Source organism: Doryrhamphus excisus, chromosome 22 (assembly GCF_030265055.1).
Source record: "Doryrhamphus excisus isolate RoL2022-K1 chromosome 22, RoL_Dexc_1.0, whole genome shotgun sequence".
NCBI lineage: Eukaryota > Metazoa > Chordata > Actinopteri > Syngnathiformes > Syngnathidae > Doryrhamphus > Doryrhamphus excisus.
The window spans coordinates 3,768,221-3,794,703 of NC_080487.1; the positions used below are offsets into that span (position 1 = coordinate 3,768,221).

General features: G+C 44.1%; 3 protein-coding genes and 1 long non-coding RNA gene across 8 annotated transcripts in view; 2 read left to right on the plus strand and 2 right to left on the minus strand.

Annotated features, from left to right (window-relative positions):
* Positions 1-19: 19 nt before the first annotated feature.
* On the minus strand, positions 20-2,291 carry LOC131109646 (ankyrin repeat and SOCS box protein 12-like). Of its 3 annotated transcripts, none has more exons than XM_058061865.1 (3): positions 2,207-2,251; positions 988-1,755; positions 20-764 (listed from the first exon to the last, which is right to left on the minus strand). In XM_058061865.1, exons 2-3 carry the CDS (start codon positions 1,745-1,747, stop codon positions 613-615), a joined length of 912 nt encoding a protein of 303 aa, XP_057917848.1. In that variant the 5' UTR covers positions 1,748-1,755; positions 2,207-2,251; the 3' UTR covers positions 20-612. The 3 variants fall into 3 exon arrangements, with proteins under 3 accessions (XP_057917848.1, XP_057917847.1, XP_057917846.1); XM_058061864.1 differs by having other exon boundaries at positions 21-764; positions 988-1,752; positions 2,228-2,290; XM_058061863.1 differs by having other exon boundaries at positions 23-764; positions 2,228-2,291.
* On the plus strand, positions 142-25,459 carry pkd1b (polycystic kidney disease 1b). The gene is made up of 43 exons (XM_058061835.1): positions 142-795; positions 1,001-3,248; positions 3,385-3,577; positions 4,153-4,427; positions 4,498-4,616; positions 4,705-4,852; positions 4,922-5,187; positions 6,365-7,084; positions 7,159-7,290; positions 7,997-8,172; positions 8,538-8,674; positions 9,135-12,748; positions 12,840-12,974; positions 13,379-13,489; positions 13,574-13,856; positions 14,064-14,163; positions 14,251-14,379; positions 14,468-14,609; positions 14,706-14,843; positions 15,160-15,316; positions 15,792-16,463; positions 16,628-16,763; positions 16,833-17,088; positions 17,158-17,353; positions 17,427-17,594; positions 17,879-18,019; positions 18,084-18,294; positions 18,372-18,495; positions 19,113-19,256; positions 19,335-19,695; positions 19,773-19,878; positions 19,964-20,178; positions 20,293-20,495; positions 20,578-20,775; positions 20,851-21,005; positions 21,150-21,359; positions 21,772-21,940; positions 22,022-22,204; positions 22,768-22,872; positions 22,980-23,114; positions 23,178-23,380; positions 23,978-24,089; positions 24,199-25,459. The coding sequence occupies exons 2-43, from the start codon at positions 3,170-3,172 to the stop codon at positions 25,060-25,062; spliced, it is 12,321 nt and encodes a 4,106-aa protein (XP_057917818.1). The 5' UTR covers positions 142-795; positions 1,001-3,169; the 3' UTR covers positions 25,063-25,459.
* On the minus strand, positions 23,639-26,356 carry LOC131109656 (uncharacterized). The gene is made up of 2 exons (XR_009120767.1): positions 25,692-26,356; positions 23,639-24,516 (listed from the first exon to the last, which is right to left on the minus strand). It is a non-coding gene; the product is annotated as an uncharacterized LOC131109656 (long non-coding RNA).
* spata20 (spermatogenesis associated 20) overlaps positions 25,573-26,483 on the plus strand; it is a 32,604-nt gene continuing 31,693 nt past the window's right edge. For all 3 annotated transcript variants that reach the window (XR_009120765.1, XR_009120766.1, XM_058061844.1), the window contains exon 1: positions 25,573-25,928. Coding sequence is in view for 1 of the 3 variants with exons in the window: in XM_058061844.1 (XP_057917827.1) it covers positions 25,723-25,928 (206 nt within the window). In the remaining 2 variants the exon portion in view is untranslated. The remainder of the gene's footprint in view (positions 25,929-26,483) is intronic.

The following is a 26,483-nucleotide window of genomic DNA, read 5'->3' on the forward strand; positions in this document are numbered from 1 at the left end:
TTTTAGGGACTGCCAAAATTATTATTGTCTGTTTAAAATGGTGAACGAGTGGTTGTGGCACGCAGGCCTCACAGCTAGGAGACATGAGTTCAATTCCACTCTCGGCCATTTCTGTGTGGATTTTGCATATTCTCTGCGGGGACGCTGGTTTCATTCCAAAATTCCAATTGGCCAATTGTCCATGTGTCTATTGAATGTGGTCTATATATGTGCGCTGTGATTGGCTGGCGACCAGTCCCGGGTGTACCCCGCCTCTCGCCCGAAGACAGCTGGGATAGTAGAAAATGAATGAATAAAATGGTGAACTTGATGCTGATTTACATACTTATTACATTATTTTATTACATACAAATACACTTATTTTTTGTAAAGTAAGCAAGCAGGCCATAATGGCATTAAATAATAAAATGCATATAAAGGTGAATTGAATGAATGAATGAACATTAAAGGTTACTTCGAATACACAGCAAAGGGAATGTACACAGAAAGTACACAGTACTTATCCACACATTGACGTTTAATGTAAGAGACTTGTCATTACACAGGCTGTCCAGGTGGTCAATTAAAAAAACATAAACATATGCAGACAAATATACATGATGCCACGTGGAGCTATAGAAGGGTGACTGGGGGAGGCTTGTACTGCAAGAAGTTAATGACACTTGTTGGCATCTCCAGCTGCTCGATACAGTGGATCTTGTTGATCTTTTTGAGGTATCTTCGCAGAGCCAGTCTGCACTGTGACGTCAAGGCCTTTGGATTTCCTGAGGATGTGACAGGAAGGAATACATATTAGTAAGTATGTAGTATGAGAAAGACCATTGGTTTCTTTAAAGCAGATGTAAACAATGAGGACTCTTAATAATATATATTTTTAATCATTTAAATTGCAATCTCACTCCTGCAAAAATGCACTAAAATATTCAGTGTTGAAGTAAAGATATTGCATAATGACAATATATAAATAAATGAATGAATGTGTGGCACCTCTCTCCTGCAGCAGCAGCTCCACAGCTTCATTCTGCTTGGTGGACTTCTCAATGATAAGCGTGGGAAGATAGACGTTGGCTCCGAAGTCGATGAGAAGCTGAATGTACTCCACACCGCAGCCGTGCCTCAAACACATCTCCAGCACCGTTTTGGGCTGCTTGATGGAACTCAGCAGTCTGGGGTCGGCACAGTTGTAATCTGGATCGGCCCCGTAGAGGAGGAGCAATTTGAAGCACTCCATGTGTCCATATACGGCGGCCAGGTAGAGTGGCCCGCTTGACACCCTGGCGCTTGAGGTCCAGAGAAGGACTTTTGATCGAGAGTTCACCTCAGCACCATGTTTGAGCAGTTCCTGTAGTATTGCAACGTCGCCCTCACGAGCAGCAGTGAGCACGGGGGAGCAGTTGTTAGAGGAATTCCCGTTGGGGTCAGCGCCGGCCCTGAGGAGCGCTAAGACGCAGTCCAGGTACTTTCCTCGAACTGCAGCGAAAAGAGGCGTCTGGGCTTTGACATCCACACAGTCCACCAGGGCACCGTGGGTCAGCAGAACCTGCAGACAACTGAGGTGGCCTTTGGACACGGCAGCGTGAAGAGGGGTGCCCGCGATGCCCCATCCGCCTCTGTAGTTGATGACCTTCTTGTAGATATCCTGGCACAGCATGTCTTCAAGGAGTCTGTCATTGTTTTGTAACACCGCTTGTCGGAGCTGGGAGATCTCACAACTGTGTTCTTCTTCTGTGGTCCTGAGCTGGAGCATAGAACCTGCTGTCGATGACACAAAAACACAGAACCATCAGGTGATATCCAAACTTGCACATTGAACACAGAAATATCTAAAAAGTCTGCCTTACAAAGATGACGATGCTCATTATACTTTCCACACTTTAGTAACAATATTATTATACTTGTTTGATTCCGACTTCGTACAAAACTCCTAATCAGAATTCACCTCCTAAAACGTTAATACGCCAAGTGGACGATAATGATATACATAACATATCTCTGTAATGCCAGTATGCTAGCGGCTAAGCTACTGTTAGCAGCTCAATGTAAACAAGAGTTAAAGGGCCATCCAACATGCTAATCCGCACGGGTCGGACTTCGTTTATTTCCTTAAAAAACGAACCATATAAACCATGTCAAAAGCGTAGCATGTTCAACTGCAATGCATATGATTTTTATTTTCAACAGTATGTAGCAATTAAACAGAAATTACGTTTTTTTGCCGTCGCTTTACCTTAGATGTGTCACCACCATCCGACGCCTGCTTGTTCCTGCTTTTTCTTCTTCATGGTTGTGTATTCAACCAAGGCGCATTGGCGCCCCCTTGTGTTGTAATTTAGTATTACAGCTCATCATAGCAAACAAAGAAATCATGATTGCTAATAGTGAAAGATTTATTATTGTTAAATAGGAATACCATCTGTGATTATTTTGATTGTGATTATTTTTTCCTTTGGCATAGAAAATATTCTGCATATAGACATTGATGCTGGGATTTTATTGGAGGCACGTGATGTGAATTTGAATAGATAATTGGATTTTTAAAGTTGCTAAAGGTTGTAAGATGAACCATGGCATTGGCTACTGTTGTTACGAAACAAATCCAACTTTCTCACCACCTTGACCTTTAACGCCTTCTCTCTCCGGGCAACAGCGATGGCATCCTGCCTTGCCAAATGGGGTGCATTTCTTTTGCATGCGCGTCACAGGCTTTTGTTTGTTTAATGGTGAGGTCACAAAGATAGTTTGCACCCAACAGGGACACAAAACCTTTGCAAAGCAACTTATTTCCGCATATTATTAAAAAAAAAAAAACATATGAAATGAAACACTGCATGACCAGCTTGACTTTTTGCTTCCGTCCTTGTGCTCTTCTCTATCATTGTCTGCTTTTACAACATGCTAATGAGCAGTGAAGGCCTCCTCTGTCCACTCCGCTTCTATTGCTGTTGCTGAGAAACAAAGTAGAAGTCACCAAGGCGATTAAAGACCGGGGAGAAGAGACACCACCATAACTCAGTGTGCTGAGGGTGGGGATAGAGGTTGCTAGTGAAGGCGCAGTGTTGGATTTAATATGAGGGAAATCAAAATGCAGACCAAAAATGTTGCTTTTTAGACTACTGGAATGCATTGAGGGAAAAGTAGTTTTCACTGAGTATGATGCATCTTTCCTCTGATGCCAATGACAGTCATGCTCGCTCCACAGAGACACGCGTGGAGCATCCTTTGTGTGGTTTTCTTCAGCACAGCAGGAGGTGAGAAGCTGAATTTGTTTTTAACTTGCAACTTCATGCAATTTGCCTTTAAATATCTGCTTTGTTAATACATATATATCATCAATAAGAATTTACTGTAAAATGTAATATTACTTCTGACTTTTGTGCAACTAAGGCCATCTTGCAGAAGACATCCCCTGCCCCAAAGGTGGTCAGATCCACCTGCCGAGCCTGCGATGCTTCTGGCTCTCTAAAAAGACGTCCACATGGTCCGAAGCTTTGGATTCCTGTCTGCAGACGAGTGGTGGGGACGTGGCAACTGCTGACACGTCGGATTTACAAAACTTCATCCAGCACGCCTTCCCAGTGTAAGTCTACCAGGAACTGGGAAACCGTCTCAAATGTGTTGACTACTGGTGTATAGAATAAACTGACGCCATTTTTATTCCAAGCATAGTCCAAATCAGTGTGACATGACAATATAATGCAATTGGGTGTGGGGGTGGCGGTGAAATACTAATATTAAACTTGAATATGTTGTATTATTGATATCAATACTTTTTTGAGCCATGAACCTGAATTTTCTTAATTGCGATATCAGTCTGGAAATGTTTTTAAAGCCATTTTCTAAAGCTTTGGGACTCCAGCAAACCACAGGGAGAGCCATTATCCACAAATAGCAAAAACATGTAACAGTGGTGAACCTTCCCAGGAGTGGCCAGCCGACCAAAAGGTCACAAAAGACCCCACAACAACATTCAAAGAACTGCAGGTCTCACTTGCCTCAGTTAAGGTCGATGTTCAAGACTCCACCATAAGAAACCTGTAACATAGATGATTTTATTTTGTAATATTTTTTTTAACAAAAAAAACAACATTGCTGACGTTATGTGGGTATATGTTTACAATTCTGTTTTTTTTTTTTAATTTAATTTTCCTCCAGCTACTTCAGTCTTTTGGCACACCCGTCCCATATGTACTGGTGCGTATTGTTCTTTTTGGTTAGGAAAAGCTCTGTGTGGGTTTGGCTGAAGGGATCAAGAGGAGAAGGACCCAACCAGGGTGGGCCTGTGGAGTCAGCAAGTCCTTCATGGGGGGATGAAGGCATCGGTGAAAACCTGGAAGTGTGTCCTCAGTTGTCTTTGGGAACACGTGGACAATGGAGGAGGACCCCTTGCAGTAAACGATACCACTTCTTCTGTGAAAGACACCTCGATGGTAAACTTCAGGGGAAATACAAAAGTTTTTAGGTGTAATCCAACTCATAATACTTTTCTTTACTTCGTAGAATATTTACCAGAGGTGGACAGTTACCTCGTGGGAGTGGTTCTGATGACGGGCATCTACCATCAGTTCCAAATCCACCCTCTCTCGACGATCCCAGATAGTGAACAACATGCAGTGGAGGTTTGCACTCCAAGTATTTGGTGCCTCACCGTTTTTTCATAGAAAAAGTTCAACTTTTAAGCATATTCATGAAAATTCCCATCAACAGTTGCAGTTGTTCCCAGGCCTGTGGTTCAGCCATTCAGGTCAACTGACATCCCTGGAACTGGTGGTCCAGCCCAGCCCGACTTCTTCTCTGGTCCGGGTCCAAATCCTACGACCCTACTGCAACCCCAGCCACCACTTAGTACCTCCAGGTTCACCAGACCGTACCATTGTTTTTGTAAACATGAACAAGAGTCCTAAGAATCCCTTTGCTCCTTCAGGTTGCAGCTCCCTTCGGAATCCCTTCAGCTGCTGCTCGGTGGTTCCGCTGTGCAACACAACAGGGGGTTGCAACCTGGGCCAGTATTGGTGTCACACTCTGGAAGCCTGCCTCCCCAACAGTAGTCCATGTAGCCCCTACATCTCAGCGGCAGGGGGCCACCGCTTCTCCTTCCCTCCCAGATATTCACAGATACCCCCCTTTTACCACTTGGTGGCAGACTTATCCTTGAGAATACCATCTTTGTCTGATCTGGAAACTTTAAATGTGAGTAAACCAGGTATTTTATCATGAGTAATATTATTGTAGTAGTACTACTAACAATAATAACAATATTGTCGACTTTTACCTGCAAAACATCACACCGGTACTTTATAGTTAGTGAGCTGGTTGGACCCCAAAGCAAAGAGCTGGTGCTAGACGCCTACAGGGGAGAAGAAGCAGCTTGAAAAAAATGAAGAAAAATATTTGATACACCAACTTTCATTATGATAAGGCGAGGCAAAATGAATGGATTGTTAGTTCCTATAGTAAGTAAGAAAAGAAAGTCTGGGTGAGCGCAACATTTAAAAATGATATATTTTCAGGAAGTAGGCGAGATCTGACCTGAAGTCAGCTGGGATGAGCTCATACTATTCATTCATTCATTTTCTACCGCTTTTCCTCACGAGGGTCGCGGGGGTGCTGGAGCCTATCCCAACTGTCTTTGGGCGAGAGGCGGGGTACACCCTGGACTGGTCACCAGCCGATCACAGGGCACATATAGACAAACAACCATTCACACTCACATTCATACCTATGGACAATTTGGAGTGGCTAATTAACCTAGCATGTTTTTGGAATGTGGGAGGAAACCGGAGTACCCGGAGAAAACCCACGCATGCACGGGGAGAACATGCAAACTCCACACAGAGATGGCCAAGGTTGGAATTGAACCCTGGTCTCCTAGCTGTGAGGTCAGCGCGCTAACCACTCGACCACTGTGCCGCCCAGCTCATACTATGAGATACCAAATTTGATTCTTTTTATAAATTTAAACTATAATAATGATGGTGGCACGGTGGTCGTGTGGTTAGCGCGCAGACCTAACAGCTAGGAGACCAGGGTTCAATTCCACCCTCGGGCATCTCTGTGTGGAATTTGCATGTTCTCCTCGTGCATGCGTGGGTTTTCTCCGGGTACTCCGGTTTCCTCCCACATTCCAAAAACATGCTAGGTTAATTGGCTAACTCCAAATTGTCCATAGGTATGAATGTGAGTGTGAATGGTTGTTTGTCTATATGTGCCCTGTGATTGGCTGGCCACCAGTCCAGGGAAAAAGCGGTAGAAAATGAATGAACTATAATAATCAAAATGATTCAGAAATACATTCTTGAAATATTTGTCTTTGTGGTCATCTCCAACTACATGTTTCTATCCAGTTCCTACTGCTTTTGTCCTGCAGGTGCTTCTCCCAGAGGCAGCCATCTTGGTGTACCCTGATGATATCGTGGCCATCCAACACACTCGTAAACCTGGGACTTTCCTGCATTGCCTTTCAAATGAGGCATCCTTAAATTCACCATGGAGACAAAGTTATGTGTCTCTCCAGGGGACAGAGTGGGGGGGCTGGTGGGAGGGGGGTCTTACTTCAATGCCCCAAGGTGGCCACTGGGTAGACGGGGTGGTGTGTAATCTGAGACTGCTTTACGCAGACACCCTTCACGGTACAGAGGAGATGTTTGGCCAGACGGAGACAACCACACTTTCTTCCATGAAGGCCTTGAGTGTGAGCTCTGAATTTGGACTAAGAGTCATCTACCCTCCACTGGATGACAAGAACCAGATCCACCTTCAAATCAACGTGCCAACTTTCATGGTGGTCAAGGTTCTAAAAGGAGAAAACGCCAGGTGCTCGTGGTCGGCCCCAGTCCTTCAAACTGGACTCACCTTCAGCCCATCTTGCACAGAAGCTCTGCCTGAATGCAAGACCAATTCCGGAGAAGCATGGTTCTCCTCCGTGACTCTGGTCTTACCGTCGGTGGGGGTTCAGACGCTGACCGTCAGTGTGACAGATGCTGTTAGTGCTCAGAGTTTGAATGTGACGCTGTGTGGCTATGAAGGCGTGTCCGGGCTTAGCGTGGAGCCAAGTGACCTCCAGAGGATGCTTGTGGACACACCCCAGGTGGGACAAATCTTGGTTACTTTTTTTTTTTTTTACATTTTATGTCATTGACAAATTGTCATTTTACATTCCAGTCTTTTTCAGCCAAAGTGGAGAGGGGCTCATCAGTGACATTCTCATGGGTGATTGACAACCTGGAGACGTTTGCATATGAAGGTGAATCGTACAGTGTCGTGTTCAAGAAAGCGGCCGAGTACAAGCTAAAGGTATGCCTCTTTATTCTAATGTTGCCTGGCAACCAGCGCAGGGTGTACGCAGCCTCACACCTGACCTCGACTGGGATATGCTACAGCTCAGCCATGACCCCAATGTTATAGAAAATGGATGGATTATTCATTCATCTTTTGCTGCTCATCCTGTTGAAGATCATGGCTGAGCTGGAGCCTACCCTAGATGACTTTTGGGTGAGAGTGACTGCCAGGGATTTATTTGAAACTCACAACAAGCTTATCAACACATTGGAAAACACACAAGTCTGACTCACAGTGTGATCTTAGCTATAAGGCTAAAATCATCACACAGCAACCTAACACTCAAAGGGTAGCTGAGAAATATATAAAAAAGTACCAACCAGCAACTATTTTAAAGTCTTCCCATAAAGCATTATTCCCACCAGAACAGTCCATTAGCCAATAGCAGCAATTTTGAGTGTTAAGCTGCTGTGTGATGATTTTAGCCTTCTATCTAAGATGACACTGTGAATCCGACTGTTATAGCGAATAATGCCCTCCTGTGATTTCCAAATTTGTTGATGTGCTCATCGTGACTTCCCTTAAAGCTTGTAATTTGATCGGCACAGTAGTTCACGAGATTAGAACATGGTCATAAATTAGCCGCACTGCTGTTTTAGCAGCTGGATTCTAAATAAAAAAAAAATATTAAGAAGTACAATAATTCTAATATGTGTCCTAGGTAACGGCATCCAACCCTGTGAGCTCCCAGAGCAAACAGCTCCTGCTGACTGCAGATGAAATGACCCCCCTCGGTGAGCCAGAGTTCCTGTTTGTTAGGGATGTTGTAGCCGTGGGTGCGACACACAGCTACACTCTCAGGGTCAAAGTGGACATCGCTTTGCCCGCCACCTTCAGGTTTGTCATATAGAACACTACAGTATACGCAATGGAAACTGCATTAGGTTTCCTTGTACATAATTATCTAGAATGAATGACGAGCTAGGCTGCACGGCGGTCGAGTGGTTAGCACACAGGCCTCACAGCTAGGAGACCCGAGTTCAATTCCACCCTCGGACATCTCTGTGTGGAGTTTGCATGTTCTCTCCGTGCATGCGTGGGTTTTCTCCGGGTACTCCGGTTTCCTCCCACATTCCAAAAACATGCTAGGTTAATTAGCGACTCCAAATTGTCCATAGGTATGAATGTGAGTGTGAATGGTTGTTTGTCTATATGTGCCCCGTGACATGACATGGTCGTATATTTGCCTGAATGCCAAGTAGATGGGACTTTGGAGACGGAAGCAACCAAGTCATCCACACCCGGCCTGCTCCATGTGAGACATTGAGGGGGGATGCTGACCGAAGGGAGAAGCAAGCGTCCATGCAGCACTCAGTGAACTTTACCTATTCCACACCAGGTAAACACTCCCAGAATGATTAAAATGAACAAAGCATTATTAGAGCCCTGTAGACATGACAAAACACGACTATAGTCACATTTATACTCTTATTTACAACATATTGCGCAACTGCAGGGTCTCGTGACACATGCTAACTCGTAAACTAGAGAGCTAGCGACCTAAACGGTAGCATCCAAGTTATTTCCTCTAAACTTAAAAAAGCCAAAAACTTACCACTTCCACACGGATAGGGAGGATAACTATTAAGTTATTTAACCTTTAACATGAACATTAATCAAACGTAATAGTTTTTTTTCTGGGTACATGTTACCATACAGCATCCATATCAAGCATTAAACTTTCATATCAAGGCGGGGGCCTCAAACTAGTGTCCTGCGGGCCACATTTGGCCCGCGGGCCGCGTGTTTGAGACCCCTGGTGTACACCATGTCAACGCAACTTGTTTTCTTTTACACAGGTGACTACACACTTCAAGTGGACGTCTCTAACAAATACGAAAAAGTCCAAAAGTCGACCAAGATACGCGTCCGTACCCTGTTAAAACATCTGTTTCTTGACTTCTCCCCTCGGGTGCCCCTTTTGGGCCAGACTCTCCACTTGGAAGCCACCCCTGATCCCACCTCCAACAATGTCGTATTCACATGGGATTTCGGTGACAATTCCAAAGCTGTCCAAGGCACGGATCGTAAAGTCGAACACACCTTTACATCTCCTGGAGTCTACAACATCAGCGTGTGTGCCAACAACTCTCTTTCTGTGCTCAACATTTGGGTCATGTTGGAAGTTATGGAAGAAATATCAGGGCTAGGTCTCGGCTACAACGGACCCAACGAGTTGGGCTCGGTCACAGATTTCAGAGCCAAAGTCGCAACGGGTACGAAGCTCATGTGGGATTTTGACTTTGGTGATGGAGCTAAGAAGGGGAACCTTACAGATGGTTCGGTTTCACATATCTATGAGTTTCCAGGAAACTATACAGTGGGGGTAACTGTTTCTAATTCTGTCAGCCATTGCCACAAGTTCATCGCTGTTGTAGTCTATAGATTGGCTGTTTTGGGAATGCTGCCTGCCGAATGTATCACCAGTGATAGAAACACAGAGTTTAGTGCTTTGGTTAGTGGAAATGTATCCATACTGACTTTCTATTGGCTATTTGAGGATGAATTAGTTGTTGTGGAAGGGCGATCCACAGCCATGCACACCTTTTCCAGCGCAGGTACTTACAATGTTAACTTAACCGTGCATAGCTCGATTAGCTCCGTGACATACAATAACACAGTCTGTGTTGAAACACCAGTCACTGACATATCAGTGCAGTCATCTCGTTCTATAGCAGCCACTGGAGATGAAGTTTGTTTTAGTGTATTGTTCTCTCCAGAAGAGGCAACCAGTTGTCGATTTAAGTGGTTCAGCAGCTCCTCCAGTCGAGCTTCGGTGACAGACACCGCTCTGAAGTGTTTTACCTTCCAAGATGAAGGCATCCAAGAGGTATCTGTAACAGTGAGTAATAAAGTGAGCAGCAAAACGGTAAACACTAGCATCACCGTTCAGAAACCTGTGAGCGATTTCTCTGTAGTGCGAGGTAGCGAGACGGTGACTGTGAATACATCAACTTCATTTTGGGTGGAGAGTTGCTCCGGTAGCAATGTGTCGGTGCTGTGGGATTTCGGTGACGGTTTCCAAGCAGAACAGAAGCAAAACATTTTGCATGTATTTACCGCAACGGGAGAATACACCGTGAATGCCACTGCTTTTAACGCAATAAGCCAGGAATCAGTGACCCTAAAAGTGAAAGTGTTGCATCCCGTGTCAGACTTTAGCCTGCAAACCAAGCAGCCTTACGGTATTGTCGGAGAAGAGACTGTTTTTACAGCAGTTAGCAGTGACGATAGCAGCACGGCCTACTTTTGGACAGTGGATGGTTTAACTCCACTCCAACAGGGGACCTTTCAGTTTAGATACGTTTTCCACAAAGCAGCATCATATCGAGTACGAGCGGTAGCCCGGAACTTGGTGAGCAAACGGGAGGCATCCATATTAGTTGACGTCTTTGAGAGAATAGAAGGCCTTCACATCGATTGTCCGACATTGACAAACATGACATATTTCCCAACTCAAGAGGAGGTGGTGTTTGTCGCGAAAGTCACAAAAGGCTCCAATGTGACGTATCGGTGGCTTGCTACCCAAAGTGATGGGAAGTCTGAAATGACTGCAGGAGGAGAACGTTTTCACTTGGTGGTTGAAAGAGCCAGTATGTTATCAATTCAGTTGATTGCGTCGAACAAGTTGGGTGAGGTCGCTAGCGTCGCTTCTGTTGTGGCTGTAGAACGTGTTACACGTGCACGCATAAGTACGCCATCGCTTGTGGTGGCGGTGGGGAAGCTGCTGAATATTTCAGTGTCGGTCCTCAATGGTTCTAACTTGAAGTACTTTTGGTTTGTGGACGATCTTCCACCCGTTGAAACATACACTCCTGATCTTCTTCACAGATTTTCAAGCTCAGGGGATTCTTTTCTCCAAGTTGTAGTTCTGAACGCCCTCAGTAGGAGTACTGACAGTAAGCGTTTTATTGTGCAAGAGGAGGTAGAAGAGGTGGATTTTAGAATAGCGGACAAAATGTTTCCGTTTTATATCAGCACAAACACTGTTGTGTCTTTCCAGGGTGTTGCTAACAAAGGTAGTGATCTGCACTGGCTTTGGAAAATAGCCGATGTCATAACTGACCTTTTTTACACAACCAACAGAACATTCACGTCCATTTTTCCCCACGGAGGCGTTTACAACGTGTCTTTAAATGTCTCCAATGCAGTAAATTGGCTGGAGGTTTCACACGATGTGTTCGTCGAGGATCAAATTGAAGGTCTCAGTCTAAACATTAGCCGGTATACTCTTTGCACAGAGGAAGACGTTACCTTCAGGGCGACCATCAGCAAAGGGAGCAACGTAAGCTTTGGTTTAACATTTGAAAATAAAGACCGGATTCATGGTCAGGATGTAGTTGAGGGATTGTTTACGACATCAAACCTTCCAACCGGGACAACTTATGTTAAACTTAGAGCTTGGAATCAGGTCAGTACTGCACAAGTGTCAAGTAAAGTCCAGATAATTGAAAATATTAAAACTTTACAACTTTTAAGTCCTTCCCAGAATGCCATAGAGGCCCTGGAAGAGATGCGTTTTGTAGCGGATGATCAGCATGGCTTTCCAGTCAACTACACTTGGATATTTCACATAGGTAGTACTAAGATGGCGCTCACTGGAAAGGAAGTTGTTTTTACGCCACCGTCGAGCGGTTCATTATCGGTCTCTCTGCTTGCAAGCAATGGCGTCTGCTCTAAAATGCTGAACAAGACTCTGGTAGTTGAATTCCCTGTTAAGAAGGTACAGATGTTTTGTCACTCGGAACGAATATTTACTGGACATGCAGTGGCATTTTCTGCTAAAGTTACCGAAGGAACCAATCTTTGGTATTCGTGGGAATTTGGAAACGCGATTGAATATTCCCATTTAGATACAGTCAACTTTACTTTTAGCCAGGCTGGGGTGTACGTTGTTACGGTTAACATCTCCAACAGTGTGAGCCATATGTCCACACAGCTACGTATAAATGTGGAGGTGTTGGAGTGTTCAAGTCCTCAAGCATCTCTCATCCAGAGCCAGATAACTATCTTCAGATCCAGAGTGGCTTTATTTGAAGCAAGTGTGGACATGAACTGCTCCGTCTACAAGGCCACATACCGATGGGAGATGTTTAGACTATCTGTAAATATCACCGGGAACCTTCTCAATAGTACAGCTTCACCTTTGCTCTTGCTCCCGAAGCATTCTCTCCATGTGGGGAAGTATCTCCTTCGTTTCACCGTTGCGCTCCAAGGAACTCCTCTTCTCGTGCAAAGGACCACTACAGTCACTGTAGTCCACTCCCCCTTGGTGGCTGTCATCAAAGGAGGTTCACATAGATTCTGGCCGAGCTCCGGTGATCTGGTCCTGGATGGACGTGGGTCTCATGATCCGGATACAGACCCAGGAAGAGACGATACGCTGCAATATCACTGGGCTTACTACATAGAGGTTGATTCTCTTGATATCACCATATCGTATATGTCATTTTGCTTGTGCGACTACATTTTTCTCATTATGTATCTACCGTTTGTATCTGCAGAACTTCACAAACCCTTTTGAGAGTAACAGTAGTATTGTGACTATTCCCAGCAAACTGTTACACCCAAGCAGAAGCTACTCCTTCACCTTAAGTGTACACAAAGCTGGAAGAACACCAGCATCCTTCACTCAGACAGTAAGTATTTTCTATAATAGTACTGTCATCTCCATAGAGCACACTGGTATAGGAAGTTTAAATAGGCCGTACCAGTCTATAAGCCGCAGGTGTCCACATTGTAACTTTTAGTTAGATGGTGGGTTCAGGGACCGTCTGAACGAGTGGGACGAGTCGCCGCTCACAACATGAACATACAAACTGTGTGATTTCAAACTAAATATTATATTGAAAATATAATAATAACCCATATTTGAAAATGTTTTTCAGATATCCATTTACATACAATTTGATGTAATTTAATTTTTTTTTTTATTAAAGTTGAAAGTTGGCAGCTATAAAAGGTTAATAATGGCAACTTCCCACGTTTTAGTAGTACCCCAGGACCTAATTTTGATGTAATTTTGAACTTTTTTGTTTTGTAGGTAAAGGTGAGTGAAATCCTACTGCTTCCGGTGTTTGTGGAATGTGTTTCCTGTTCTGGCCACACCCCCATTAGCCTAGCTGGACATTGTACATCGTGTGATGAAGTTCAGGTATCATGTATTTATTTATTTAGCTAATGAAAGTATTGAAAAACACTATATGTACATATTAAGTACTTTTTACTCTTTTCCCAGTATACATGGAGCGCTGAGGATGAAACCGGCTCGGTGCTCAACCTCGACAAGTTTGCCACCTCAACCGGAAGACACTCCGCCAAACTGGTGCTGCGTTCAGGCGTGTTGCTGCCTGGGAAGATTTATACCTTCACTCTCAATGTGACGGAGCCCAGCAGTGGGAGGTGGGGCAGCGCCAGTCAGATAACGGCACCCACCAGGCCGCCTTATGGAGGTCTGTGTGAGTTAAACCCGCAGTCAGACGTTCATCTGCTGGACACGGTAGTCACCTTCAACTGCTCAGGTAACGCTTTAACACAATGCACACTAGGGAAACCACATTTTCCGGATTTTAAATCACTCAGGAGTATAAGTGTGTTGAGGAAGAAGAAAAAAACACCAACATATGAACAAACATGATCCAAATACAATGCAATTTCCCCACAGTTTTAAGGTTGTGTTCAGTCATGGATTTAGAATAAAATGGCCGCATGTTCTGTTTTGATGTCAGGGTGGAGAGATGATGAAAGCCCAACCTCTGAGCTCATCTATACCTTCCAGGTGGCACCATGCCATCATCCCACTACCTGCTCTCCTGTCACTCTGTACAAGTAAAACAGTATTACCCTTTAAAGTACACCCCCCTTATCAAAATGCATCCTTCCTGTGTGTAAAGATTATGTACTCTATTTCCCAAGGGGTACTCGGTCAAGTTTTGGCAGCATAGTTCCAGCGGGGACTCTGATGCACGGACAACACAAGTCACTCATCACAGTCGCTTTGCTCATAGAAGGCAATCTCGGGACACAGGTCATTGCTCTAAACAAGTATGTCACCATGTTTTAGGAGTACTGCTACCTTTAATAGGACAGCAGTGCAAATATTTGTTGTGTTTATTTTTCATTTATGCTTCAGAACTTTGACTGTTCACACTCAAGTGAATGCCAGTGAGTGGCTTCGAACCAAGAGTCAGACAGACTTGTGGGCTGTAGTCCAGCATGGCAACTCTCAGGAGATCATCCCGTACGCCATTGCTCTCACCAGTCAACTCAATCAGGTATGTATATATGTATATATCTCTCTTTATATATAGTTATATATATACACGTTTATGTGTCTATACAGTATATTCCAACAATCCTTCCATTCACAGATTAAGCCTGGACAAAATCCCAGCGAGTTGACAATAATGAGGGAGATTAGAGAGAATGTTACCAACGCTTTGGTCTCTCTTCCCATTTCTTCCCCGATGGACGTTGATCAGCTCAGCTCAGCATTAGCCCACACAACTGTAAGAATACAATGCATATCTACCCTATCTCTTTGTCAACATAAACATATTCAAAATACCATAAATGCTCTCATTATAGCTATATTTATTTACCTAAACCACAAAGAGAACTTGGAAACAGGCAGTATTCAAAATCATTAATCTGAACTCATGAGGCTGTTGCCTACAGCCACTGCTTGACACAGTAGACCACACACCCAGCGATGATGAGAGTCTCTGAGGTAAATTAAATAGAGGTGTTAATTGGAGCATTTATGGGCTTACTATATAGAGTAGTCATTCAGCAGTGTATACGTGTCTCATGTAACCATCACAGAATGTTCCCCAGGCGGTCCCTGCTGAGTTAGTGTGTAACCGCTGTCAGGAGAAGGTTCTTGAAGCAGTCGGGAAGATGATCCGCATGATGGAGGAACACAAGAGCCATGATGTTTTGTCAGTCTTGGACACCGGGAGGAACATCCTGAGCATCATAGGTATGGCTTTCGGTTGCAGAAGGGAAGAAAATGACGGGTAAATTGTCCTTGCAGAGTAAATTTGTAAATATTTCACGTTGTCGGATACTTTCAAGTGGAAGAAATGGGGAATCTGTTGGGTCATAGAAATGCATCATTCAAATTTTGAAGCATTTTCGACTAATTTAGTTGTGTATTGTATTTTAAGTCAGGTCTTTCATTTAACAATACAAATACTCTTATAACTATTTCTTGTGTGAATAAATGGGGAAAATATATATACATTATTATTATTCCCATTAATTTATATATAGTATTACCATATAATGTATAATAATAATATAGATATATTCACTTTAATTCCTCAACATGACCACATAATCCTGCTATTTCCCATACATTCACATAGAAAGTATGCATTTTCAAGATGAATATTCCTGTTCTAATAACTGTTGTTTATATAATACATGACCGTTGCTGTGGTCTTTGTTTGCAGGTAGCTCCCTGACAGCAATCAATGCCTTGAGTTCTCAGCAGAACTTGTCAAGAACTCACGGGTCAGCTTCGACGATCACCCTGTCGGCTCTTGACAATGCAGGGGCCTTGATGCGTGCTCTGATGCACGATGCTGTTGAGGTGCCCCTTTCATTCCACACGCCTTATATCCGTACTCTGGGCTTCCACGGAGACCCCTCCAAGCTTCTCTGCATGAAGCAGTCAAACCAGTCCAACCACACCATCTCGGGGTCATCCCGTCCATCGTGTCCATTTCAAATCCCAACCACACTCACCAATCGTCTGAAGAGTCGGCGCTCAGAGCTGGTGCAGGTGGTTTTGGGTCTGGATGAGTCTCACGCTTTGCTGTCTGCAGCCAACCCTCCAATCTCTACTTCTCTGGTTGCCATGGAGATCAGCACACCTCAGGGTGAGCGAGTACCCATCGAGGATTTAGACCCTGAACAAGCCATACAGGTCACCCTGCACAATAAGCATCCTGTGGGAGAAGGCCACAGAGAAAGCCATGAGATCCATGATGGACGTACTTATGGTACATGTCCTACTGTCATGTTGCCACCGGAGGGACGTCTGAACTTCATAATAAACTCTATTGATGGCATGGATGAAAATGCAGGCTTATATATCTCCTTCAACTTCAGCCTGGTACCAGGTACAGATGTTTCCTTTTTCATGTATGCATAACTCAATTCAGTGAGCCTGGTCCGTTTTAAAGCACCAGGAGTCAAGTTTACTCATGTACTTATCGCACAGAATCAGTTACATACAGTATACTCCATACAATTTGAATTATAATTCTGTATTTTTCATCTCCAGGCCATACTTCAATGACTTTGGGACATATTAAGATAGAAATGACAAGCAGATTCCAGGATTCCCTCATAAAAGAGTGGCCCGTCAATCTTTCTTCCCTGAACACCTTCACAGAGAAAACCGTCTTACTATCTCCACTGTGAGTACGCTAGATTCATTTTCAGGTTCATGCCGGGATTTTCCCAACTCGAGTTATTCTTCCTAACAGTTTGAACCGCACGGAGAAGACACTCGCTGTCAACCTGACCTCATCTGTAGCGGAGGGCGGGCCTGTCCACGTGTCTTTGTGCGTGTTCAGCTCTCTATGCCAGTACTACAGCGTCAAGGAGAGGAGCTGGACTAGTGAAGGTCTCACGCCACTGGAGGGTAGCACACTCCAAACGGTGCACTGTCTGACACGCCACCTGACCATGTTTGGGGCCAGTTTGTTCGTTCATCCTGGGGCCGTTGTGCTGTTGCCGCCTGTATGTGCCAGCACACACTTGTCCATGTGATTAATGCCCTAATGGCTCATCGGTATCTTGTCTATGCAGTCAGGTGGCCCCGTGCTTAATGCGGTAGCAGGGATCGTATGTGCTGTTCTGATCCTGATTCATCTACTGGTGGGACTCATTGCCCATAAACTGGACCACCTGGACAGCGTGAGAAGAAGCCAAGTGCCCCTGTGTGGTCGTTCTGGATTATACCACTACAGAGTGCTGGTCAAGACTGGCTGGAGGCACGGAGCAGGTCTGTCAAGTAAAAAAAAGAAATGAATAGAAGTATTAATATGCAATTTTAATGCATGCAATGATCCCATCAGGCACTACAGCACATGTTGGCATCAGTCTGTACGGTGTCAACAAGAGCGGCTCTCGTCATCTGCAAAGGGATGGAGCTTTTCAACGTGGCAGCCTGGACCAGTTTCATTTAGAGACAGACCACAACTTAGGGGAAGTTTGGAAAATTCGGATTTGGCACGACAACACAGGTACAGTATATGGTGAGAAAAGAAATACAGGGAAAGCTCAGTCAAAAACACAATCCTTTACCGGAGTTGGCTTGTTAGAATGGAAAAACAACGTAAGGTGCACTTCGAAGCCTTTCGTTTTCTCAAAAATCGACATTGCGCCTTATAATGCAGTTCCATGGATTGACTGTCGGACCATTTCCCGCTCATAATCCCGCAACATAATGCATGGCGGTGGTGCGAATGGACTGTTTGGTTCCAAATTGTCCAACCTAAAAGGCATTGTGTCATGCATGTCAATGCAGGCCTGGACCCACCGTGGTATGTTCAGCATGTGGTGGTCTGGGATCCCGTGACGGACCACATGTTCTTCTTCCTGGTGGAGGATTGGCTGTCTGTGGAGAATCAAAAGAATGGGACGGTGGAGAAAGAAATTCTGGCATCATGTAAGATTGCTCAATGAATTTTCACTTCCACCGTGAAAACGACTCAGAGACTCATTCTTCACAGGTCCTGAAGAACTTACTCAGTTCCAGCGAATCCTGTCCTCCCAGCTTCTTTTTGGAATGGTGGAGCGCCACCTCTGGTTGTCGTTATGGGAACGCCCTGTCCACAGTCATTTCACCAGGTCTCAGAGGGTTACCTGCAGTGCCCTGATGCTGCACCTGTACCTGGCATTGGGTTGTTTGTGGTATGGGGCTGTTGGCTCCCAGGGGCACAGGTAAGCTGATTTCATGTCAGTGAAAATGATACTAAAGAGCATTAAAATGTTGGTTTTTTTTCCCGTATTTCAACAAGTGAACCAGTGTCGGCCAAACTGCTGGTAAATATGGAGACAGTTGCTGTTGGGATGGTTGTTGCAGTTCTTCTGTTTCCTCTCCAGTGTTTGATCTGCCTTCTGTTTAGAAAAGCCCACAGCAAGGTACTTCAGCACCACTCAAATCCTCTCATACAGATACTTTTTTATGTTTGGGCAACCTACACCCATGCATATATTATGTGGTAATTAGTTTTTGTGTAACATCCTGTTATCAGGTTTTGATAACACACCATAACACTTTAATGGCATATTAAAAAGAAGTAAAAAATATTACCCAATGTTATCAAATTTGGATTATACTTGTATGCTGGAACAGAAGCATTTTATAATATGAATATCTTCTCGGGGTTGCATGATGGCCAAGTGTGCCATCATGCCAACTCAGAGCCCACCACCCCGGAAATAAATTAATTTTAAATCTGGTTTAAATCATTAATTTTCTGGAACAAACACTGTGGTGCCTTGGTTAACATCATTAATCCGACTCAAAACAAAATGGACTCTAACCAAGGCAAGATTTCCCATAGAACATAATGTAAATCTAATGAATCCAAAAATGTTAACACAAAATACATTTTATAGCCAATAATTAGTTTTACATGCAGAAAATTATGCAAAAGTAATAACGAATGAATGGATGGCTGGTTCTGCATACAAATGACTATTTCCCATGAATGTAAGAATAGACAATATTGATCGTGTGTGTGTGTGTAACACAGGTAATGGAGGACATGCCAGTTTCTCCTTCACCAGTTTGTCATTCTGTGGAGATGGATGTCTACCTCGGCCAATCAGCGCTATCAGGCCCGTCCTTCTTATCTCTGTCTGAACCCTCCAGCCAAGTCAGAGACAGTCCCTCATCAGTGAGAATACACACAAACACAGCAGTTTTTCTTTCTTTCTCTTTCAGTCTTTGTCTAATATCTGGGTTTATTCTATAGTTACTGGAGAGCAAAGCCTTTGACTCCAGCATCCTGGACTTCTGGGCTGCCTCTGGTTTGGTGCCTCAGACAGACGGAGCGGTTCACGGAGAGAACACGGCTTCCTGGACATCTTGTGACAGCCTGCTCAAAGAGTCTGACGCCCCCGACCCCTGTGAAGCCTCGCTTGATGTGTTTCCAACTCGCCAGCTAAGGAGGAAAAAAGCTCGCATGCAGCTTCACCTGACACCGCCTTCCTCGTCTGACCCCCCTGCTACAAAACACACTGAATACTCTCATCCATGCCTGCCTGCACCGGACCACTATAGTCTTTCTATGAATGCTCACCAGCACAGTATTCAGACCTTTTTGACTCTGTCTGGTAAGACAGCTAAATCAGAATGTAGAATTGATTTAATTATACAAAGAATGCTCTGACTGTATTGTCCGTGCTTTCAGAGGAGAATCTGTTAATGTCGATAGAAGCAGCCACAGACTCTTTGACCAAAAGCAACTCAGATAGCGGCAGGGACTCCCCGACAACCACGTCTTCATTCTCAAACACGTACGGCTTCTCTTTTGAATTGAAATTCAGTGTGATGCCTTGCTTCTTTGTTAAGCCTACCCATGAGATTTGTGTCCTCTCACAGCCAGAGCACCTCGTGCAGCAGCTGGTCCGATCACACCGAGGATAAAAGCCTCCATGAGACGGAGTTCTTCAAGATCGGTCCACATGCGTGCCCCTCCCCGTATGGGAACAAACTCTACAAATGTGCATCAGTACTATCAGTTGACTCGGTGGCCAGCACCTTCCTGCCAAGTCCTTCCCCTGACTCGACAAGATCCTCCTCCACGACACGCATTGGTACAAGAATTTGGTTGAACTTTTGACAAAATGTCATAATCTACATATAATATTTACAGTATATTAGCATGCATCAGTATGGTGGAACTGATACACTATACTCTCTGATCTCAGGCATTGCTCGAGCACAACCCAGCTGGCTCTTTCCTCCCTGGGTGCTGTGCATTGTCTACTCCGTAGTGGCCGTGCTGATCGGAGCCTGCCTAGCACTTGTCGGAATCTACGGCAGCCTCTTCTCCAGAACGGTCGTCCTCATGTGGTTGATATCAGCGCTGTCTGCGTTCCTCACCTCTGCTGTCCTGCTGGAGCCTCTCAAAGTCTCTTCAAACATGTCCCCTCCAGTATTTAGCCATACCTCTTTGATGCTTTGGTGTATAACTCGTGTGTTTTCCTGCTTAGGTGTGCGTGGAGGCCTTGATCTACACTATTGTTTGGCGACCTGTGGATCCGGAGGTCGAGGAGCAGCTGGCTCAGGAGACAACAGTGGTGAAGGCATCTGGAGAACACAACGGGAAGGTTCACCCACCGTGCGGCTACGGGCTGCTGCAGGCTAAGGAGGAGGCTCGTAAAGTCCGTGCACTGAGGTCACTCATGAGGGTGAGAAGAAAAGCAACCTCTCTGGGCTTTCATGCCGTTCATATTGATCTTCACACTTGTGTATTGTTTCTGAAGCACTGTGTGTACCAGCTGCTCTTCCTGTTGCTGGTGCTCCTGGTAAACTACCAGGACAGTGTGGAACAAAGGCAGGGCAGGTTGTTGCACTCTGCTGTTAGACAGCAACTTCACGCTGCTCCCTTGGGGGTCCCCAACCTCACATCGATCGCAAGGTGAGTACTGACACTCCACCATACACCAAAGTTGTCCAAACTTTCCAGAAATCAATAAAAAAATTGCATTTTTGATATTTTCTATGTTTTTAATTTTGTAAAAGTTAAAGCACTTTCTCTCGTTCTCTCTGTCTGACCATGAAGCTGGTTGGATGCAGTGCAGTGGATGAACACCACCTTGGTTACCCACGTGTACCGCAACCCTTTGCTGCACCTTGTTGGATCGCCTCGGCTCCAGTACACACACGACACACACACGCAGGGCTGGGCAGAGGTTATCGTTTTGGGAAACAGCAGTGTGGCGACACGACGGGTTCTGGCTGACCTTCACAGGGGAGGCTTTTCCACTAAACAGTAGGTGGATTTACTACACCATCTATAAACACTGTATTTATACATTTATTAGGGCTAACTAAATGTTTGAATGAAGTATGTTAAAGCATCTGCTCATAATATGTTCTGACGTGTGGTATCTTTTTTTATGTATACAAAAATATCTGTATATTTCCAATTGATTTGGAGCTGCATATAGTAAATATATATCATTGTGTCTTGCCATTTATCTTCATTTATCTTCATTTCACACACAATTGCAAATGGTGATAATTCATGACTAATTAATTTTAAAACTGGGATTAATGTAATTAATCCAGTGTCTGTATGTTAAAATGATTTACTGGATTGTTTGCTTCAGTCAGAATTGATTACAATATTTGACATTTGATGCTAATACTGCTTTTTTTTTGGTTTTATTTAATCTCTTCAGGTTCAAAACTGTCAGTCTGGACTTTACACAGTACCACACAGAGTCTGGTTTATTCCTCTGTGTGTCCGTTCAACTAGATCAGACGCAAAGAGTCACTTCCTCCCTCTCCATTCATCCATTCCTCATCCCGTCATCTCACAAAGGCTTGGACCTTCATCTGGTTCTCATGGTAAACTCCTGCCTCCTGTAGTTTCCTCACAACCAATTCAAAGTCATCCAAGTAACAAAACATTCGGGCTTCCTGCTGCAGGTTCTACTTCTCAGTGCTTCACTACTCATCTTGTTTGGGGAAGTACGGTGCGTGGCTACTGAGCGTGCTCAGTATCTGTGCAGAGGCAAACACTGGCTACAGCTGCTTCTGGCTGCATTATCGCTAGCGACGAGTGTTCTCCAGCTCTGTTTCCTGTCTCAGGTCGCATCTTGTCTTTCCCAGGTAAAAATAATAAGAAGTACAATATAGACAAATGTACTGTACCCTTGAGCTTTATGCTTTTATGGCCCCTACTTCACAAAACAAGATCCATGAATGCATGTTTGGATGAGTTTAGTGTGGAGGCTGCACAGCGGTTGAGTGGTTAGCATGCAGACCTCACAGCTAGGAGACCAGAGTTCAATCCCACCCTCGGCCATCTCTGTGTGGAGTTTGCATGTTCTCCCCGTGCATGCGTGGGTTTTCTCCGGGTACTCCGGTTTCCTCCCACATTCCAAAAACATGCTAGGTTAATTGGCGACTCCAAATTGTCCATAGGTATGAATGTGAGTGTGAATGGTTGTTTGTCTGTGTGTGCCCTGTGGTTGGCCGGCAACCAGTCCGGGGTGCGACCCTCGTGAGGATACATAATTAACCTGTGTATCCTTTTGTTGCCGTCATACAACAGAATAAGCCACAGCAATCTTGGGAGTGTGCTACAATAACCCACACAGCACACTTTTTGCAAATAGACATGTGATTATTTTTGTGTTGTAACATAGTTCTGAACCTTCCTCATCATTTAGCTGCGGTCCCAGCCTAATAGCTTCATTAACTTCCACGGCCCGGCTCTACTGACTCAGAGGTCTTCCCAATGTGCGGCTATCTTGCTCACTCTTCTGGTTCTCAAGGTAACTATGTCCTTACAGTTCCCCATAACAGTACACCAAACAATACTCCCAATACAGCGTATTCAATTGTATCATGAAATATACACTTTCATTGCTTTGTGTTCCAGCTATTGGGAACCTTAAGGTTTGTTCAAAGGTGGGTTGTGATCATCAGAGTCCTGCAAAGAGCTTGGAAGGAGCTATGGGCCTTAAATATCCTCTTAATGCTGCTGCTGCTGCTCTGCACTCACCTCAGCAATACGGTAAAAAAAAAATTGATTATGAATCAAAAAGAACTGCATTTGACATTTCTGTCCAATGGACAGCTCTTCTCACATTCAGTGGAAGGGTTTCTGTCCATGCGTCAGGCTTTAGTGTCATTGCTGTCAATCCTGCGTGGCCGGATCGGTCTCCAAAGACTATGCAAGGTCCACCCAGTCCTCGGGCCCCTCTATGGCCTATTCTTGATGGGGGCTGGTCTCTGGTTCTTGGCCAAACTCTTGGGAGCTGTTCTCATCTGTGCATACAGGTACTAAATAACTCTTTCATTTGACTTTGTTTTTGGGATACAGTATGTGTGCGTTTTTGGTATTTGCAGCATTTGTCTTTTATGGTTTTTATGGCTTTTTCACCTACATTAGATTGGTTTGAGCGTGTTGAATAAACAAAGATGTACATTATCAAAGTAGCTTCAGAATACTTCATTGTTTATGTACTATGTATCATTTTCTATGCCACAACATTGTAATCATGGTACTCCTTAATAGAGATTTAACTTGGTACATAATTCAATTATAGTTAAACGTATTTATTTACAGTATATGTGAATATTACAGTGCATATTGACATTGGGATATTCTATACAAACATACATAAGTAGTTAGCTGATAGCTATACTAGGGTACTGGAAAACAATAATGGCATTACTCCCAACATTAGGGTGACCAAGCTAGCTTTTTTTCCCTGGACATGTCCTGTACCGACTTTAGTTATTTAATTGTCCAGTAAGACTTGAAATACAGCGATGCAATGCATCAATTTAAGATGCAGCAATTTAAAAGCAACAACGTTTCCATACTGTTCTTGTAATGGACTGGCAACTATGTTTTTGTATTCTGTTATTCAGGGCTGAAAAAGCAGGCATTTATCGTCCAACGACAGAACCTCAGGACTATGAGATGGTGGATTTCTTCATCAAGAGATTCAAGCTTGGGATTGGGCTCACCAAGGCTAAAGAAGTGAGTATTGCAATACGGTAGATTCCGGTATTAATTCTACTATGACTTGCTGTCTTTGAAAGTGAGTCTCTTTATATAAATAACACTGGCCATGTCTTTTCACTTCCAGTTCAGGCACAGGGTGAAGTTTGAAGGCATGGACGTTGCTCCTTCCAGGGCTTCTCAAGAGTCCCGTCTCTCTACTCTATTTTCCTCCCTCCCATCTTCTCGCTCTCCGTCCTCATCTCCTTCCTTTTCCTCTCCTCGTCCGCCGTCGTCATCGCTTTCTACCATGTCTGAAGACTCATCACTTTCTGAGCAGGGCTTTGACGTCCAGCCCTTCCTAGACCACCTGCTGCCTTGTGTCAACGCTCTGCTGTCTCAGTTTGATCGTGTCACCCAGATAATTGAAGATGTTAACAACTTGGAGACGGAACTTGAGGAGGCTCTGAGCAAAAGAAAGAAAAGTAAGAGCAGTAAAAAGGAGAGAATTACAGACAGATTCCAAAAATCTACAAATTTGAAGGACCAGGAAGGTGATAGAACAACAAATGGTGAAGTCAGACGCAGGAGGACAGGTCTGCTTTACCCCAATCCGCAAAAAACATTTTCAACCATGATGCCTTTCACTCCTTCCACAATCCACTCCCCTGCCACATCGGTCCACATGTTCCCTCGCACGCGTGGATCCCACTCCCAGTGTGAATCCGTGCATTTCTGTGAGGCATGGGAAGCAAGTAAGCCCACAGTTGGAGGCTTTGGTCCGTATCCTGTAGCTTCTCCTGGTTTTCTCAGGTCCCCCGGAAGGAGAGCATGGCATTCTGGAAGCTCTCACTCGGCGGATGCAGCTCAAAGGTTGTGGCAAAAACAAGGTGGAGTCTTCACCTTCATCAGACCAAAGAGTGAAGAGGGCGCAAGGAGACGTATCAGTGACGGTGCCCCCAAAAAGAGGAAAGCTTGGATCTCTGAAGAACCAGACGTGGAGCAAGCATAAACAAATGTGGACTTCATAATCCTTGCACACCTTCATGAGGACTTCTGCCAAGCCTACATTGTAGTTGTGGTTATTTAGCATTGAAAATACTAAATACATGCGTAAAAACGCATGTATCTGTAGTTTGCCTATTAGCAATTGTTATAAACACTTACTAATATGCTTACTTACTGATGCAGTTTATGCTGGAAAATGTACAAAACACAGGATTTTTTTTGCAGAATAAAGACAAGAGATCACATGGTCTCAAATAAGAACACAAATTATGACTTTAGGCCCACTCATCTTTGCAGAATTATTGTTATTCAGCCACATTGGAGGCTTTTCCAGCAAGAAGTGCCATTTTAATGTCATGCCACAGCATCTCTGAGAAAATATAACAATGTAGTAAAATTTTATGGGTTAATTCATAAAAAACTAAAATATTATTCTTAGTTTTTAGTGTCATGCTCAAACAATAAATAGATTAACTGTATTATTGGTTAAAATGAAAAATTTTACCCATTATACACAATATTAGTCAAATGTTTTGTTCAATGAGATCACAGTTTTTGCGCGACACCACGTGTCCATTTACGGCATTACAACAACGTCGCCACTTTCCTGCCTCGAAGTTTTAGCTAGCTTACCACACTTTAGCCACACACTTTGAGGATTAGGATGCTCAGACTAGCATGGCGTCGCTCGGCGTCCATAAATAGCATCGTGGAGCCTCCTCTTCTTGTCACTGCAGCTTTCAGGGACACGACCCCTCCTCTCAAGAGCAACTTAGGAGCTCGCATCAGGCTTTTCCAACAGTTTCCCCACCCACCAAGCCTCTGGTCTCCGCCGCTCAGCCCTACGCAGCAGCTGTCCCATTACCCCAGGTAAAAGGAGACACGGCTAAGTTGCTAAAGCTAATTGTTACGTACTTATTTGTAGGCTGATGTGAAGATAAGGAGCAGCCCAGACATTGATATGGAATCTCATCCCCAGAGATTCCTGACAACATGCAACTCTATTACTAAAAATAAAACACCGGAATACATTATGATTTCATCCGGAATGACTAGGCTGTTTACCAAACTGACCTAAAGCCGTGTTGTGATGTTGTTTACCATCGCTTGCTAAATTTAGCTAACCAAAACAACAACAGCAATAAAAATGTTTAAATTTAACCGAATTTAGAATAACGAGCTGATCCTTTATTATCGATCTGAACAACATAATTACGGGGGGTATTACAGCACACATATTTTAATAAGCGGAATTAGCAAACATGTTTATTTTTAATGGATAAAGCGCATACCGACGACCATGTGTGACAGCTACGGAAGCCGAAAGGCGTAGTTAGTTACCGAACGCAACGTTTTTACCCTCAAGTAGAAATTGCTTGGATTCAGCTTTTTTGTTATACATTTGTGGTTGGCATATCAGGAGAT